This window comes from Myotis daubentonii, chromosome 11 (genome assembly GCF_963259705.1).
Source record: "Myotis daubentonii chromosome 11, mMyoDau2.1, whole genome shotgun sequence".
NCBI classification, from domain to species: Eukaryota; Metazoa; Chordata; class Mammalia; order Chiroptera; family Vespertilionidae; genus Myotis; species Myotis daubentonii.
Genome location: NC_081850.1, coordinates 31,847,300 through 31,863,249, shown reverse-complemented (window position 1 = coordinate 31,863,249; position 15,950 = coordinate 31,847,300). Strand labels below are relative to the sequence as shown.

General features: G+C 40.0%; 1 protein-coding gene across 12 annotated transcripts in view; it reads left to right on the top strand.

Annotated features, from left to right (window-relative positions):
• The window catches only part of KDM4C (lysine demethylase 4C), a 337,267-nt gene that overhangs the window by 25,472 nt on the left and 295,845 nt on the right, over positions 1-15,950 (top strand). For 10 of the 12 annotated variants that reach the window (XR_009447593.1, XM_059656697.1, XM_059656696.1 and 7 more), the window contains exons 3-4: positions 11,943-12,118; positions 13,203-13,317. Coding sequence is in view for 11 of the 12 variants with exons in the window: in XM_059656697.1 (XP_059512680.1) it covers positions 11,943-12,118; positions 13,203-13,317 (291 nt within the window). In the remaining variant the exon portion in view is untranslated. Of the gene's footprint in view, positions 1-11,942; positions 12,119-13,202; positions 13,318-15,950 lie in introns of those variants that run through there. The other 2 variants (XM_059656698.1, XM_059656699.1) reach the window with 2 other exon arrangements.

The following is a 15,950-nucleotide window of genomic DNA, read 5'->3' as shown; positions in this document are numbered from 1 at the left end:
CCGCAGATGGGCCTCTGGACTGTGGAGAGCCTCTGGGTAGTGGGAACGGAGCAGCCAGGCCCTGCAGAGAGCTACTGGTGCACAGATTCGTGTGCAGGGCTACTAGTATTAAATAAAAAGATCAGTAGTGCAAATATAGATTTTGGTTGAAAAATTTCAAATGGGGCTCTAGCTGGTTTGGCTCAGTGGATAGAGTGCCTGTGGACTAAAGGGTCCCAGACTCGATTCCAGTCAAGGGCACATGCCTGGGTTGCGGGCTTGATCTCCGGGGCATGCAGGAGGCAGCCAATCAATGATTCTCATCATTGATGTTTCTATCTCTCCCTCTCTCTCTCTGAAATCAATAAAAAATATAAAAAAAAGAAAAATTTTAAATGGGGTGTTGGGCATAGGCTGGGGTTGGGAAAATCGTGATATAAAATATATTTTTTAAGTTTGATATAATCAGGAAGGTAAACATTAGGAGGAATGGGTTTACTTCATTTAGATCAGTGGTTCTCAACCTTGGCTGCACATTAGAATCACCTGGGAATCTTTTTAAAATCCTGATTTCTGGGCCTCATCCTCCGGAAATTCTGTTTCTTTGTTACTAATGTTGTGGCCCCACCCCTTTCCAGAGGACGAGGCCCAGAAATCAGGATTTTAAAAAGATTCCCAGGTGATTCTAATGTGCAGCCAAGGTTGAGAACCGCTGATTTAGATTAATTAAATGTAAAGGTTTACCATTACAGTATTTTACAACCCTCTGTGAGTTGTGCTTCCATTTCCTGTATAAGAACATCTGATGTGTTAAGGTTTTAAATTACAATCCATAGAAGCACAAATTGGTAGTTACAAAATAGTCATGGGTAAGTTAATAAGGCATAGGATATATAGTCAATAATATTATGATAACTATGGTGCCAGTTGGGGTGCTGGAAATAATCAAGGACCACGATGTAAAGTATATGATTGTCTCACCACTAAGCTCTTCACCTGAAACCAATGCAAAATAAGATTGAAAGAAAAATAAAATAAAATTACAGTCTCAAAATAAGATTTTTGCTATAGGCCTGAATTTATGAATTTTTAAAGTTCTCTCTGAACACTTAAAAGTAAATTAATACATGCACTTAATATTTACAATAGTTAGATTTTGGTAAATTTATTGTATTTCTTGCTCCTATAACTTTTGAAAAGAAAAATTACTATAATTAAAAAAATCCTCACTTAAGGATATTTTTTTAAATTGATTTTAGAGAGAGGGAAAAGAAGAGAGAGAGAGAGATGAGAGAGAGAGAGAGAGAGAGAGAGAGAGAGAGAGAGAATGAAAAACAGCGATCAGTTGCCTCCTGTATGCAGCCCAATTGGAGATCAAACCCACAATATTTTTAGTACGTGGACTGAGCCACTTTTAGATATATTTATTTTCTTTCTTTTTAAAAATATATTTTATTGATTTTCTTCAGAGAGGAAGAGAGAGGAATAGAGAGTTAGGAACATCAATGAGAGAGAAACATTGATCAGCTGCCTGCTGCACACTCACCATGGGGATGTGCCCGCAACCAAGGTACATGCCCTTGATTGGAATCGAACCTGGGACCCTTCAATTCGCAGGCCAGCGCTCTATCCACTGAGCCAAACCAACCGGGGCTAGATATATTTATTTTCAAACAGGAGTCTGAATAAATCTGTTCTTTTTTATTTTTTTTTTATTTAAACCTAATCCTAATACTAAACCTAACACTAATCATAAACCTAACTTTAGCTTTCAAACTTTAAAGTTAACTAACCTTAACCCTAGCAATAACAGTAACTGAATCTATGCCTATCCCTAACCCAAACCCTAACCTTACCTATCACTCTATATCTAACTCTAACCCTGTCCCAAACTTTGACCTAACTTTTAACAGTAACCCCAATCATAACCAATTTTAGCTTTTAACTTAACTCTAATCCTAACCCTAACACTCACTTTCCAACTCTAGTCCTAACTTTATCCTTAAGCCTAATGGTAACACCCTTACACTAAACCTAAACCTACACCTAACCTTAATCCTAATGTTATTTTTTTTTTTAATTTTTATTTTTTCAAATATTTTTTTCTTCGGATTAGTGTATATTATTTTGATTTTTTTAATTAAATCTTTATTGTTCAGATTATTACATTTGTTCCTCTTTTTTCCCCCCCATAACTCCCCTCCTCCCAGTTCCTGCCCCACCCTCCGCCCTCACTCCCCACCCACTGTCCTCATCCATAGGTGCACGATTTTTGTCCAGTCTCTTCCTGCATCTCCCACACCCCTTTCCCCCGCAAGAATAGTCAGTCCATTCCCTTTCTATGTCCCTGATTCTATTATAATCACCAGTTCATTCTGTTCATCAGATTATTTATTCACTTGATTCTTAGATTCACTTGTTGATAGATGCATATTTGTTGTTCATAATTTGTATCTTTACCTTTTTCTTCCTCTTCCTCTTCTTAAAGGATACCTTTCAGCATTTCATATAATCCTGGTTTGGTGGTGATGAATTCCTTTAGCTTTTCCTTATCTGTGAAGCTCTTTATCTGACCTTCAATTCTGAATGATAGCTTTGCTGGATAAAGTAATCTTGGTTGTAGGTTCTTGGCATTCATCACTTTGAATATTTCTTGCCACTCCCTTCTGGCCTGCAAAGTTTCTGTTGAGAAATCAGCTGACAGTCGTATGGGTATTCCCTTGTAGGTAACTGAGTTTCTTTCTCTTGCTGTTTTTAAGATTCTCTCTTTATCTTTTGCTCTTGGCATTTTAATTATGATGTGTCTTGGTGTGGTCCTCTTTGGATTCCTTTTGTTTGGGGTTCTCCGCGCTTCTTGGACCTGTAAGTCCATTTCTTTCACCAGGTGGGGGAAGTTTTCTGTCATTATTTCTTTAAATAGGTTTTCAATATCTTGCTCTCTCTCATCTTCTGGCACCCCTATAATTCTGATGTTGGTACGCTTGAAGCTGTCCCAGAGGCTCCTTACACTATCCTTGCATTTTTGGATTCTTTTTTCATTTTGCTTTTCCGGTTGGGTGTTTTTTGCTTCCTCGCATTTCAAATCATTGACTTGATTCTTGCGCTCCTCTGGTCTGCTGTTGGGAGTCTGTATAATATTCGTTATTTCAGTCCGTGTATGCTTAATTTCTAGTTGGTTCCCCAATATAACATCGAGGGTCTTATTAGTTTTCGTGTAGATCTCATTAAGTTTATCGGCAGCTTCTAAACAGTTCTTGAGAGACCTTAAAAGTGTGGTTCTGAACTCTATTTCTTCCATTGACAATTTTGTCCTGTTTCTTTGTCTCCGCATTTTGTTATGCTTCCTTGGTGCACCCCCTAGTGGTCTTTGTTCGCAGTCTTATAGATAAATCTTGATTGTTGTAGCTAATTCCAGGGAGGGTTTGACCTCCAGGCCAAGTGGCTATGAGAATCAGCTGTGTCAGCAGTGAGAGAACTTCTGTCCTCTAGGGAGGTGCTAATCTAGCCTTTGCCTGAGGCTATCCGCAAATGCCTGTGTGCAGGGCTTGGGCAGGGCGTGTCACACAGGATCAACAGGGTGGGCCGGAGAGAGCAGTGATGGCGGCTCTCAGTCCTGTCCCCAGGGGCTCTGCCTCTCTGAGTCCCAGCACCCGCTGCAAAGCTCGGAGAGAAAGCTGCACTCGCTCTGACCGAAGCCAGACAGTCCCGCTTCTCCCGTTTGAGTCTGGGTCCCTAGAGACTCGCCTGTATCTGGAGCTCAGAGTCTGCGACTCCCTCCCGATTGAAAACGCCAACCACCGTGCCCTCCGCCGCCAGCCCACTCCGCGCACTCCGCACCTCAGAATTTGACTTCAGCACTGCGCCTCCTCTGAGTGTCCGTATGCGTTTCTCCTTCCTCCTAGTTGTAGGACTTCCACTCAGCCAGCGTTCCTGTGGTTCTGGGTGATGTCCGTTCCGTCTTTTAGTTTCACTTTTGAAGTAGTTGTTCAAAGCAGCAAACTCCGGCGTTAACCTATGCCGCCATCTTGGTTCTCCTATTATTTTGATTTTTATTCCTAATTTTAAACCTAAACCTAACTTTAAAAATAAACCTAATCCCCCCTAAATAAACAAAATAAACTTTAAAGTAAAAAAGGTATTTAGGGGGTATAGGATTACTGTTTTGCAAGATAAATAGAGTTCTGGATATGAATGATGGTGATAGTTGCACACAATATGAAGTACTTAATATCACTGAGTGGTACACTTAAAAACAGATAAGATGGTAATTTTTTAAAAAATAAATCTTTATTGTTCAGATTATTACAGATGTTCCTCTTTTTTCCCCCCATAGCTTCCCTCCACCTTGTTCCCACCCCACCCCATGCCCTTACCCCCCACCACTGTCCTCATCCATAGGTGTAAGATTTTTGTCCAATCTCTTCTCCCACCCTTCACACCTCCTACCCCCTGAGAATTGTCAGTCCACTCCCTTTCTATTCCCCTGCTTCTGTTATATTCACCAGTTTATTCTGTTCATCAGATTTTTTTATTGACTTAATTTTTAGATTCACTTGTTGGTAGATATGTATTTGTTGTCCCTTTGTGGTTCATAATTTTTATCTTTACCTTTTTCTTCTTCCTCTTCTTAAAGAATACCCTTCAGCATTTCATATAATCCTGGTTTGGTGGTGATGAACTCCTTTAGCTTTTCCTTATCTGTGAAGCTCTTTATCTGACCTCCAATTCTGAATGATAGCTTTGCTGGATAGAGTAATCTTGGTTGTAGGTTCTTGCTATTCATCACTTTGAATATTTCTTGCCACTCCCTTCTGGTCTGCATGGTTTCTGTTGAGAAATCAGCTGACGGTTGTATGGGTATTCCCTTGTAGGTAACTAACTGTTTTTCTTTCTTTCTTTTTTTTTTAATTCTTTATTAGTTAAGGTATTACAAAATGTGTCCTTATCCCCCCCGTTACCCCCCCCCCCCCCGCACTCATGTTCTCATCCCCCTGTTGTCCATGTACATTGGTTTGGCTTATATGCATGCATACATGTCCTTTGGTTGATCTCTTCCCCTTACCCCCTGCCTCCCCTACTTTCCCTCTGGGGAGTGATAGTCTGATCGCTGTTTCTCTGTCTTTGGATCTGTCCCTGTTTATCAGTCTATGTTGTTCTCTATAATCCACAAATGAGTGAGATCATGTGGTATTTATCTTTCTCTGACTGGCTTATTTCACTTAGCATAATGCTCTCCAGTTTCATCCATGCTGTTGCAAAAGGCAAGAGTTCCTTCTTTTTTACCGCAGCATAGTATTCCATTGTGTAGATGTACCACAGTTTTCTAATCCACTCATCTGCTGATGGGCGCTTAGGCTGTTTCCAAATCTTGGCTATGGTGAATTGTGCTGCTATAAACATAGGGGTGCATATATCCTTTCTGATTGGTGTTTCTGGTTTCTTGGGATACATTCCTAGAAGTGGGATCACCGGGTTAAATGGGAGTTCCATTTTTAGTTTTTTGAGGAAACTCCATACTGTTCTCCACAGTGGCTGCACCAGTCTGCATTCCCACCAGCAGTGTAGAAGGGTTTCTTTTTCTCCACATCCTCTCCTACACTTGTTGTTTGTTGATTTGTTGATGATAGCCATTCTGATAGGTGTGAGATGATACTGCATTGTCGTTTTGATTTGCATCTCTGATGATTAGTGACTTTGAGCATGTTTTCATATGTCTTTCGGCCTTCTGTATGTCCTCTTTCGAAAAGTGTCTATCTAGGTCCCTTGCCCATTTTTTGATTGGATTGTTTATCTTCCTATTGTTAAGTTTCATGAGTTCCTTATAAATGTTGGAGATTAAATCCTTATCGGTGATATCATTGGCAAATATGTTCTCCCATGCAGTGGGCCTTCTTGTTGTTTTGTTGATAGTTTCCTTTGCTGTGCAAAAGCTTTTTATTTTGCCCTGACTGGTTTGGCTCAGTGGATAGAGCGTTGGCCTGTGGACTGAAGGGCCCCAGGTTTGATTCCAGTCAAGGGCATGTTCCTTGGATGTGGGCACATCACCAGTAATGGGTGTGCAGGAGGCAGCTGATCGATGTTTCTCTCTCATCGATGTTTCTAGCTCTTTATCCCTCTCCCTTCCTCTCTGTAAAAAATCAATAAAATATATATTAAAAAAGCTTTTTATTTTGATGCAGTCCCATTTGTTTATTTTCTCTTTAGTTTCCTTTGCCCTAGGAGCAGTATCAGAGAATAAATTCCTTTGTCATATGTTTACGATTTTGCTGCCTGTGGATTCCTGTAGTATTTTTATAGTTTCCCGTCTTATGTTTAAGTCTTTTATCCATTTTGAGTTTATTTTTGTGTATGGTGTGAGTTGGTGGTCTAGCTTCATCATTTTGTATGTATCTGTCCAATTTTCCCAACACCATTTATTGAAGAGACTGTCTTGACTTCATTCTATGTTCTTGCCTCCTTTTTTGAATATTAATTGGGCAAAGTGGTTTGGGTTGATTTCTGGGTTCTCTATTCTATTCCATTGATCTACATGTCTGTTCTTGTGCCAGTACCAAGCTGTTTTAAGAACAGTGGCTTTGTAGTACAGCTTGATATCTGGTATTGAGATCTCACCTACTTTGTTCTTTCTCAGGATTGCTGCAGCTATTCGAGGTCTTTTTTTATTCCAGATGAATTTTTTGGAACGTTCGTTCTAGCTCTGTGAAATATGCCATTGGTAATTTAATGGGGATTGTATTGAATCTATAGATTGCTTTGGGTAGTATGGACATTTTGATGATGTTGATTCTACCAATCCATGAACACGGTATGTTCTTCCATCTATTTATGTCTTCCTCTATCTCTTTTTTCAGTGTCCCCTAGTTTTTTGCATATAAGTCTTTTTTTAAAAAAAATTAAATCTTTATTGTTCAGATTATTACATTTGTTCCTCTTTTCCCCCCCATAACTCCCCTCCTCCCAGTTCCCACCCCACCCACCGCCCTCACTCCCCACCCACTGTCCTCATACATAGGTGCACGAATTTTGTCCAGTCTCTTCCTGCATCTCCCACAGCCCTTTCCCCCCAAGAATAGTCAGTCCATTCCCTTTCTATGACCCTGATTCTATTATAATCACCAGTTCATTCTGTTCATCAGATTATTTATTCACTCATTCTTAGATTCACTTGTTGATGAGTATTTGTTGTTCATAATTTGTATCTTTACCTTTTTCTTCTTCTTCCTCTTCTTAAAGGATACCTTTCATATAATACTGGTTTGGTGGTGATGAACTCCTTTTAGCTTTTCCTTATCTGTGAAGCTCTTTATCTGACCTTCAATTCTGAACGATAGCTTTGCTGGATAAAGTAATCATGGTTGTAGGTTCTTGGCATTCATCATTTTGAGTATTTCTTGCCACTCCCTTCTGGCTTGCAAAGTTTCTGTTGAGAAATCAGATGACAGTCATATGGGTACTCCCTTGTAGGTAATTGACTGTCTTTCTCTTGCTGCTTTTAAGATTCTCTCTTTGTCTTTTGCTCTTGGCATTTTAATTATGATGTGTCTTGGTGTGGTCCTCTTTGGATTCCTTTTGTTTGGGGTTCTCTGCGCTTCCTGGACTTATAAGTCTATTTCTTTCACCGGGTAGGGGAAGTTTTCTGTCATTATTTCTTCAAATAGGTTTTCAATATCTTGCCCTCTCTCATCTTCTGGCACCCCTATAATTCTGATGTTGGTACGCTTGAAGCTGTCCCAGAGGCTCCTTACACTATCTTCGTATTTTCGGATTCCTTTTTCATTTTGCTTTTCCGGTTGGGTGTTTTTTGTTTCTTCGCATTTCAAATCTTTGCCTTGATTCTTGTGCTCCTCTGGTCTGCTGTTGGGAGTCTGTATAATATTCTTTATTTCAGTCAGTGTATGCTTAATTTCTAGTTGGTTCTTTAGCACAACATCGAGGGTCTCATTAGATTTCTCGAGGATCTCACTATATTTATCGGCGGTCTCACCAGTCTTTTTGAGGGCCTTACTAAGTTTATCGGCGGCTTCTAGACAGTTCTTGAGAGACCTTAAAAGTGTGGTTTTGGCCAAGACCGGTTTGGCTCAGTGGATAGAGCGTCGGCCTGCGGACTGAAGGGTCCTAGGTTCGATTCTGGTCAAGGGCATGTACCTTGGTTGCGGGCACATTCCCAGTGGGAGGTGTGCAGAAGGCAGCTGGTCGATGTTTCTCTCTCATCGATGTTTCTGACTATCTCTCTCCCTTCCTCTCTGTAAAAAATCAATAAAAATATATTAAAAAAAAGTTTGGTTTTGAACTTTATATCCTCCATTTCTGTCCGTTGTGTCCTTTTTCGTTGTCTCTGCAGTGTTTATGCTTTCTTGGTGCACCCCCTTGTGGTCTTTGTGCGCAGTCTTGTTGTAGTTAGGCCTTGATTGTTGAAGGTAATACTGGGGGGGATTTGACCTCCAGGCCAACTGGCTGTGAGAATCAGCTGTGTCTGTAGTGGGAGAACTTCTGTCCTCTAGGGAGGTGCTAATCTAGCCTTTGCCTAAGGCTATCCCGCAAATGCCTCTGTGCAAGGCTTGGGCTGGGTGGGTCCCAGGGAATCCACAGGGCGGGTGGAGCGAGTAGTTTTGGCTGCTCTCAGTCCCGTCCCTAGAGGCTCTGCCTCTCAGAGTCCCAGCAACCGCTGCAAGTACCTTGGAGAGAAAGCTGCCCTCGAGTTCCCACTGATGCCAGACAGTCCCACTTCTCCCGTTTGAGCCTGGGTCCCCAGAGACTCGCCCGAAACTGGAGCTCAGAGCCTGAGACTCCCTCCGGATTGAAACAGACAACCGCGCTCTCAGCCGCCAGCCCGCTCCGCATTCACCTCCGCACCTTGGTATTTTCTGCACTGCGCCTCCTCTGAGTCTCGATATGCTTTTCTCTTTCCTTCTAGTTGTAGAATTTCCCCTCAGCCAGCCTTCCTGTGGTTCTGGGTGATGTCCGTTCCGTATTATAGTTGTATTTTTGAAGTGGTTGTGCAAGGCAGCAATCTCTGGTGTGTACCTATGCCGCCATCTTGGTTTCTCTGCATATAAGTCTTTTACCTCCTTAGTTTAGTTTATTCCTAGGTATCTTAATTTTTTTGGTGTGATTGTAAATGGGATTTCTTTTTTAGTCTCCCTTTATGTAAGTTCACTATTGGTGTAAAGAAATGCCATAGATTTCTTGGCATTAATTTTGTATCCTGCTACATTGCTGAATTCATTTATTAAGTCTAATAATTTTTTTTTTTATATTTTATTGATTTTTTTTACAGAGAGGAAGGGAGAGAGATAGAGAGTTAGAAACATCGATGAGAGAGAAACATCGATCAGCTGCCTCCTGCACATCTCCCACTGGGGATGTGCCCGCAACCCAGGTACGTGCCCTTGACCGGAATCGAACCTGGGACCTTTTAGCCACTGAGCCAAACCAGTTTCGGCAAGTCTAATAATTTTTTGATGGAGTCTTTATGGTTCTCTATGTACAGTATCATGTCATCTGCAAATAAGGACAGTTTTACTTCTTCTTTTCCAATTTGGATGCCTTTTATTTCTTCTTGTCTGATCGCAACGGCTAGTACTTCCAGTACTCTGTTGAACAGGAGTGGTGAGAGTGGGCATCCCTGTCTTGTTCCTTTTCTCAGGGGAAATGGTTTTAGTTTTTGCCCATTGATTATGATGTTGCTGTGGGTTTGTCATATATGACTTTTATTTTTATTTATTTATTAATTTTTTTTTTTGGGGGGGATGAGTTTATTTCCATATATGGCTTTTATTATGTTGAGGTATGATCCTTCTATTCCTTCCTTGCTGAGAGTTTTTATTAAGAAAGGGTGTTGGGTTTTGTCAGATGCCTTTTCTGCATCAATTGATATGACTATGTGGTTTTTATTTCTCAATTTGTTTAGGTGATGTATTAACGTTTATTGATTTGCAGATATTGTACCATCCTTGCATCCCTGGGATAAAACCTACTTGTTCATGGTGTACGATCTTTCTGATGTACTGCTGGATCCGATTTGCTAGGATTTTGTTGAGGATTTTGGCATCTATGTTCATGAGGGATATTGGCCTGTAATTCTCTTTTATTGTGTTGTCTTTATCTGGTTTTGGTATGAGGGTGATGCTGGCATCATAGAATGATCTTGGAAGTGTTCTTTCCTCTTGAATTTTTTGTAGTAGTCTGAGGAGGATAGGTTTTAGTTCTTCCTTGAATGTTTGGTAAAACTCCCCTGTGAATCTGTCTGGCCCCAGGCTTTTGTTTGCTGGAAGCTTTTTGATGACTGGTTCAATTTCATCCATAGTTATTGGCCTATTGAGATTTTTAGATTCTTCCTAATTAAGTTTTGGAAGGTTGTATTTTTCTAGGAATATGTCCATTTCCTCCAGGTTGTCTAGTTTGTTGGAGTAGAGTTCTTCATAGTATTTTTTAACAATCCTTTTTATTTCTGTGGGGTCTGTTGTTATTTCTCCTCTTTCATTTCTGATTTTGTTTATTTGGGTCCTTTCTCTTTGTTTCTTAGTGAGCCTGGCTAGAGGTTCATCAATCTTGTTTATCCTTTCAAAGAACCAGCTCTTGGTTTTGTTGATCTTTTTAAAAATATATTTTATTGATTTTTTTATAGAGAGGAAGGGAGAGAGATATAGAGAGTTAGAAACATCAATGAGAAAGAAACATCGATCTACTGGCTCCTGCACACCCCCTACTGGTGATGTGCCCGCAACCAATGCACATGCCCTTGACCGGAATCGAACCTGGGACCCTCCAGTCCACAGGCTGATGCTCTATCCACTGAGCCAAACCGGCTAGGGCTTGTTGATCTTTTGTATTGTTTTTTTTTTTTGTCTCTATGTCATTTACCTCCGCTCTGATCTTTATTATTTCCTTCCTTCTGCTTACACTGCGCTTTTCTTGTTGCTCTCTTTCTAACTCTTTGAGTTGTAGGGTTAGGTAATTTATTATCATTGTTTCTTGTTTTTTGCAGTAGGCTCATAGAGCTATGAACTTCCCTCTCAAGACTGCTTTCACAGTGTCCCGTAGGTTTTGGATTGTTGTGTTTTCATTGTCGTTTGTTGCCATGATATTTTTTATTTCTTCTTTGATCTCTCTGGTTACCCAGTCATTGTTTAATAGCATGATATTTAGTCTCCATGTGTTTGATTTTTTTCGATTGTTTATATTGTAGTTGACTTCCAGTTTTATGCCATTGTGATCTGAGAAGATGCTTGATATGATTTCAATTTTCTTGAATTTGAAGAGACTTTGTGACCCAATATATGGTCTATCTTTGAAAATGACCCATGTGCACTTGAGAAGAATGTATATTCTGTGGCTTTGGGGTGAAATATTCTGAAGATGTCAATTAATTCCATCTGTTCTAGTGAGTCATTTAGGATTGATGTTTCTTTGCTGATTTTTTGTTTAGAGGATTTTTCCAATGGTGATAATGGGGTGTTAAAGTTCCCTACTATGATTGTATTGCTGTCAATCTCTCCCTTGATCTCTTCCAGAAGTTTTCTTATGTATTTGGGTGCTCCTATATCCTGGCTGCAGGCTCAATATCTAGTAGGGGGTGTCAAGAGGCAGTTGATTAGTGATTCTTTCTCATTATTAATGTTTCTCTCTCTTCCTCTCCCTTCCTCTCTGAAATTAATAAAAATATATTAAAAAATAAAATAAAATTGAGAGGTTAATAGTATCAACTAAGAAATGAAGTGAATGCAAGCATAGTATTTGGTATAGTGAGTACTCAATAAGTTTTGCTGCGTAAAATAATCGTTATCAGTAAGGCGAATACTTGGGAGAATGTGAGCATTTCCCTTAATAAGAATCTTCACGATTCTTTTACACATTTGTCAGAAATGCTGACAAACTCTTCACTTGTATTCTGTTGAAATATTCAAGCTAAATAGCTACTTGGGATATTTTCAAGGTAATATTTTATTTTACTTTATTTTTAGGTGATTCCTCCTAAGGAGTGGAAGCCAAGGCAGTGCTATGATGACATTGATAATTTGCTCATCCCAGCACCAATTCAGCAGATGGTCACAGGGCAGTCGGGACTGTTCACTCAATATAATATCCAGAAAAAAGCCATGACAGTGAAGGAGTTCAGGCAGCTGGCCAACAGTGGCAAGTGAGTGGGTTCAATTCGCTGCTCTTGTTTCTTTCAAAGACATACTTGGACATGGTCAGAAACCAGTAGATGGAGCTTGTAATGAAAAAAAATCTCCTGCATAATCTTTTTCAGTCCTAATTTACCTACTTCTGTGCTTCACATGATTGCCTACTTGCATTTAGTTTGTTGCTAAGAAAATTGTTCCTCATTTTACCATCTCATTCATAATATCTGTAAATGGGTTTTTCTTTTAGTTGTCATGAGTTTTTGATTGTACTCATGATTCATCTTTGTAAGGCAAATTTTCTTCTTTGTGTGACAATGTTTAAGTCTTAAATGATAAATTATACATATTAGAAGATGTAATTATAAATATTTCACATAGAAGAAAATTCTTGAATGACTTCAATGGCCACCATTATTGTGTTAGTTGCCAACTGCAGATTGATTAAAAAAAAAGTTATGTTGTTGCTGATATGTATTGTGTAGTTAGGCACCAGGTGGTTGTGGCTGTATGAAATATGTACAGATTTCTTTTCTTGTCATTGTTTTCCAAACAATGCAGTATAATAACTATTTACATAGCATTTTCATTCTATTAGGTATTATAAGTAATCTAGAGATTAGTTAAAATATATGGGAGGATGTGGGTAGCTTTTATACAAATACAATGCCATTTTATATGAGGGACTTGAGCATTCACGGATTTGGTATCCATGGGGGGGATTCTGGAACCAATCCCTCATGAATACTGAGGGATGACTGTATAGTATAATTGGTTCAAGATTTAAGGAAGTATTTCAAAAGCTAAAATAATGAATTTTTGACTAATTATCTGCTTCTACTGTTGATACTGTCAGGAAAATATTTTCCTTACTAGTCAAAAATGCGAAGTTTTCATAGTGTTATTTAGGAATTTTAAGAGTATTCAGATATCTATGATAAATACATATGCATATTTACTTCTTAGATTTGATATCATGAATAGCTAAGTATTTTCATTTTGATAGAATTTTATTTAGAAAGTGATATAAATCAAATGGGTGGGGAAAATTTTAAAATTATCTTACTAATTTGTACTTTTTTCATGGACTTTTTCCAGATATTGTACTCCAAGATACTTGGATTATGAAGATTTGGAGCGCAAGTACTGGAAGAACTTAACTTTTGTGGCACCTATCTATGGTGCAGACATTAATGGGAGCATATATGATGAGGTATAGTTATATTACTAGTGGCCCAGTGCATGAAATTTGTGCACATTAAGAGGGAATTAATTAGAGTAAATATTTTAATATTGCTATTTGCCCTTTCTCTATAATAGAAGTGTCAGAGATGAAAGAAAATTAGTAAAATGTATATGAAAATCTTTCTCCTCTCAGAGTGAAATCCCCGCGGGACCCAGAGTGAAATCCCCGCCCACCCACGTGCACCTTGAAATCACGTGAGACCCAGACCTGGCTGCCCCACCCCTGTCAAGCCTCGCTAAGCCTCGCCTGGCGCAGCCTCAGGTCCCCCGTTAAGCCCCACCAGGTGGGGGGCGCAGCCTCAGGTTCCCTGTCAAGCCCTGCTGGTCAGGGGGCACGGCCTGAGGTCCCCTGGTCCCCTGTCAAGCCCCACCAGGCGGGGGGCACAGCCTCAGGTCCCCCACCCCAGTCTGGCGCCATGCAGCCTCAGGTCCCTGCTGATCACTCATTATGGCTCGTTACGGGAACTCTGCCTCCACTGTGGGCGCAGCCATCTTGTGATGGTGTGAGGGTCAATTTGCAGATTACCTTTATTACCTCTCTGTTATATAGGACAAGTGACCCGTTGTGCAAAATTGCGCGACACCCGGACACCCCCCCCCGCCCCCCCCCCCCCCCCCCCCCCGTGCCACAGGACCGCCCTGAGTTCTGGAGTCCTGCCCTGTGTGGCTGGTGTGCTGTGGGATGGCCCTGAGTCCTGTAGTGCTGCTCCAATGCTCTGCCTCTGGGTCCCATGGAGCAGCCACCAGGCCCCGCCCCCACGGGGCTGCAGGAACCCCGGCGGAAGCTGTGTGGAGTGGCCGCCGGCCCTGCCCCTGCTGTGCGCACCGCCATCTTGTGATGATGTTATGGCACGAGGGTCAATTTACATATTACCTCTTTATTATATAGGATAATAGGCTTTGTAAGGGTCATGTCACGTTGCTACTTATGTGTCCACTTTAGGTGGTTGAGTAGTCATTTGTTGTGCTTTGTGTGATTCATAATTCCTAACAGGACAAGAGGAAGTAGACACATCAACAGGATTTCTATAGCTGGTATTTTCAAATTGAAGCCAGCTAATTGAACAAATACCTGGTTATTCAACAATAATATAGTATGTGACTATCTGGCTAATCTTTAAATTGCGTCAAATTAAAAAAAAATAAAACTCATAAAATATTTGGAAAACAGGAAATATTCATAATACCACATTAAGGCAAAAAGCAGTATTTTAATATGTATTCATTTTTCCAGAAGTTTTCCCTTAATAATTTTTCCTCAAATTGTAAGAATGTTTTAAAAGGTGCCTATTATTACGGTCTTTCTAGTTATTTTCCAGGAACACATAATCCACTATAATAATCCAATCCTTTTTTCCTCCAACTGAAGTTTGTAACTTCTGTTTTTAAGAATTCTTTCTTTTTTTGTAACCTTTTGTCCCTCTTCCATTGACAAACTTCTTGCCTAGCAAAAAGTTGAGTAATGCTGTGAACACCTGAATACCCTTTACCTAGATTATTCTGTACCTCTTGAAGTACTGTTTGAAATTATTTAGTAGGAAATAAGATAGGATCAGCATCATTCTTTAAAAAGTGTGATCAGCCCTGGCTGGTGTGGCTCAGTTGGTTTAGTGTCATTCTTTGCACTGAATAGTTGCTGCTCAGGGTGCATGTGGGAAGCAGCTGATTGATGTGTGTGTGTCTCTCTCCCCCCTCTCCTTTCCTCACTATCTTAAAATTAATAAAAACATTATTAAAAAGTGTGTTCAGATAATGGTCTGCAAGATGGCCTGGTCATAGCAAGAGGCTTGGAAAGTGCTTTGAAGAGGAAGAAGAGGGAGGAATTAGAGTGATCTTTTGGTTGGTGTTTTTCTCAATGCCAGTATTCTGAGACCATGGCTCTCAAACTTTTCTTTTTTTAATTTAATTTTTTTATTGTTTATTGTATTACATATGTCTCCTTTTTCCCTTATTGACCTCTCCCCGGCCACTCACAACCCTCAACACATGTCTGCCTTCCCCCGTCTGTCCATTGGTTAAGCTCATATGCATGCATACAAGTCCTTTGTTTGTTCTCTTACCCCTTCACCCTCCCGCCTTCCCTCATAGGTTGTACAGTCTGTTGGATGTTTCTATAACTCTGGTTCTATTTTTGTTCATCAGTTTATGGTCATTATATTTCACAAATGAGTGAGATCATGTGATATTTATATTTCTCTGACTGGCTTATTTCATTTAGCATAATGCTCTCCAGTTCCATCCATGCTGTTGCAAATGGTAAGAATTCCTTCTTTTTTTACAGCAGTGTAGTATTCCATTGTGTAGATGTACCACAGTTTTCTAATCCACTCATCCACTGATGTTTACTTAGTTGTAAAATATTTATAATTACATCTTTTAATATGTATAATTACACAATGTTTCCAAATCTTAGCTATTGTAAATTGTGCTGCTATGAACGTAGGGGTGCATATATCCTTTCTGATTGGTGTTTCTGTTTTCTTAGGATATATTCCTAGAAGTGGGATCACTGGGTCAAATGGGAGTTCCATTTTTAGTTTTTTGAGGAAACGCCATACTATTTTCCACAGTAACTGCACCAGTCTGCATTCCTACCAGCAG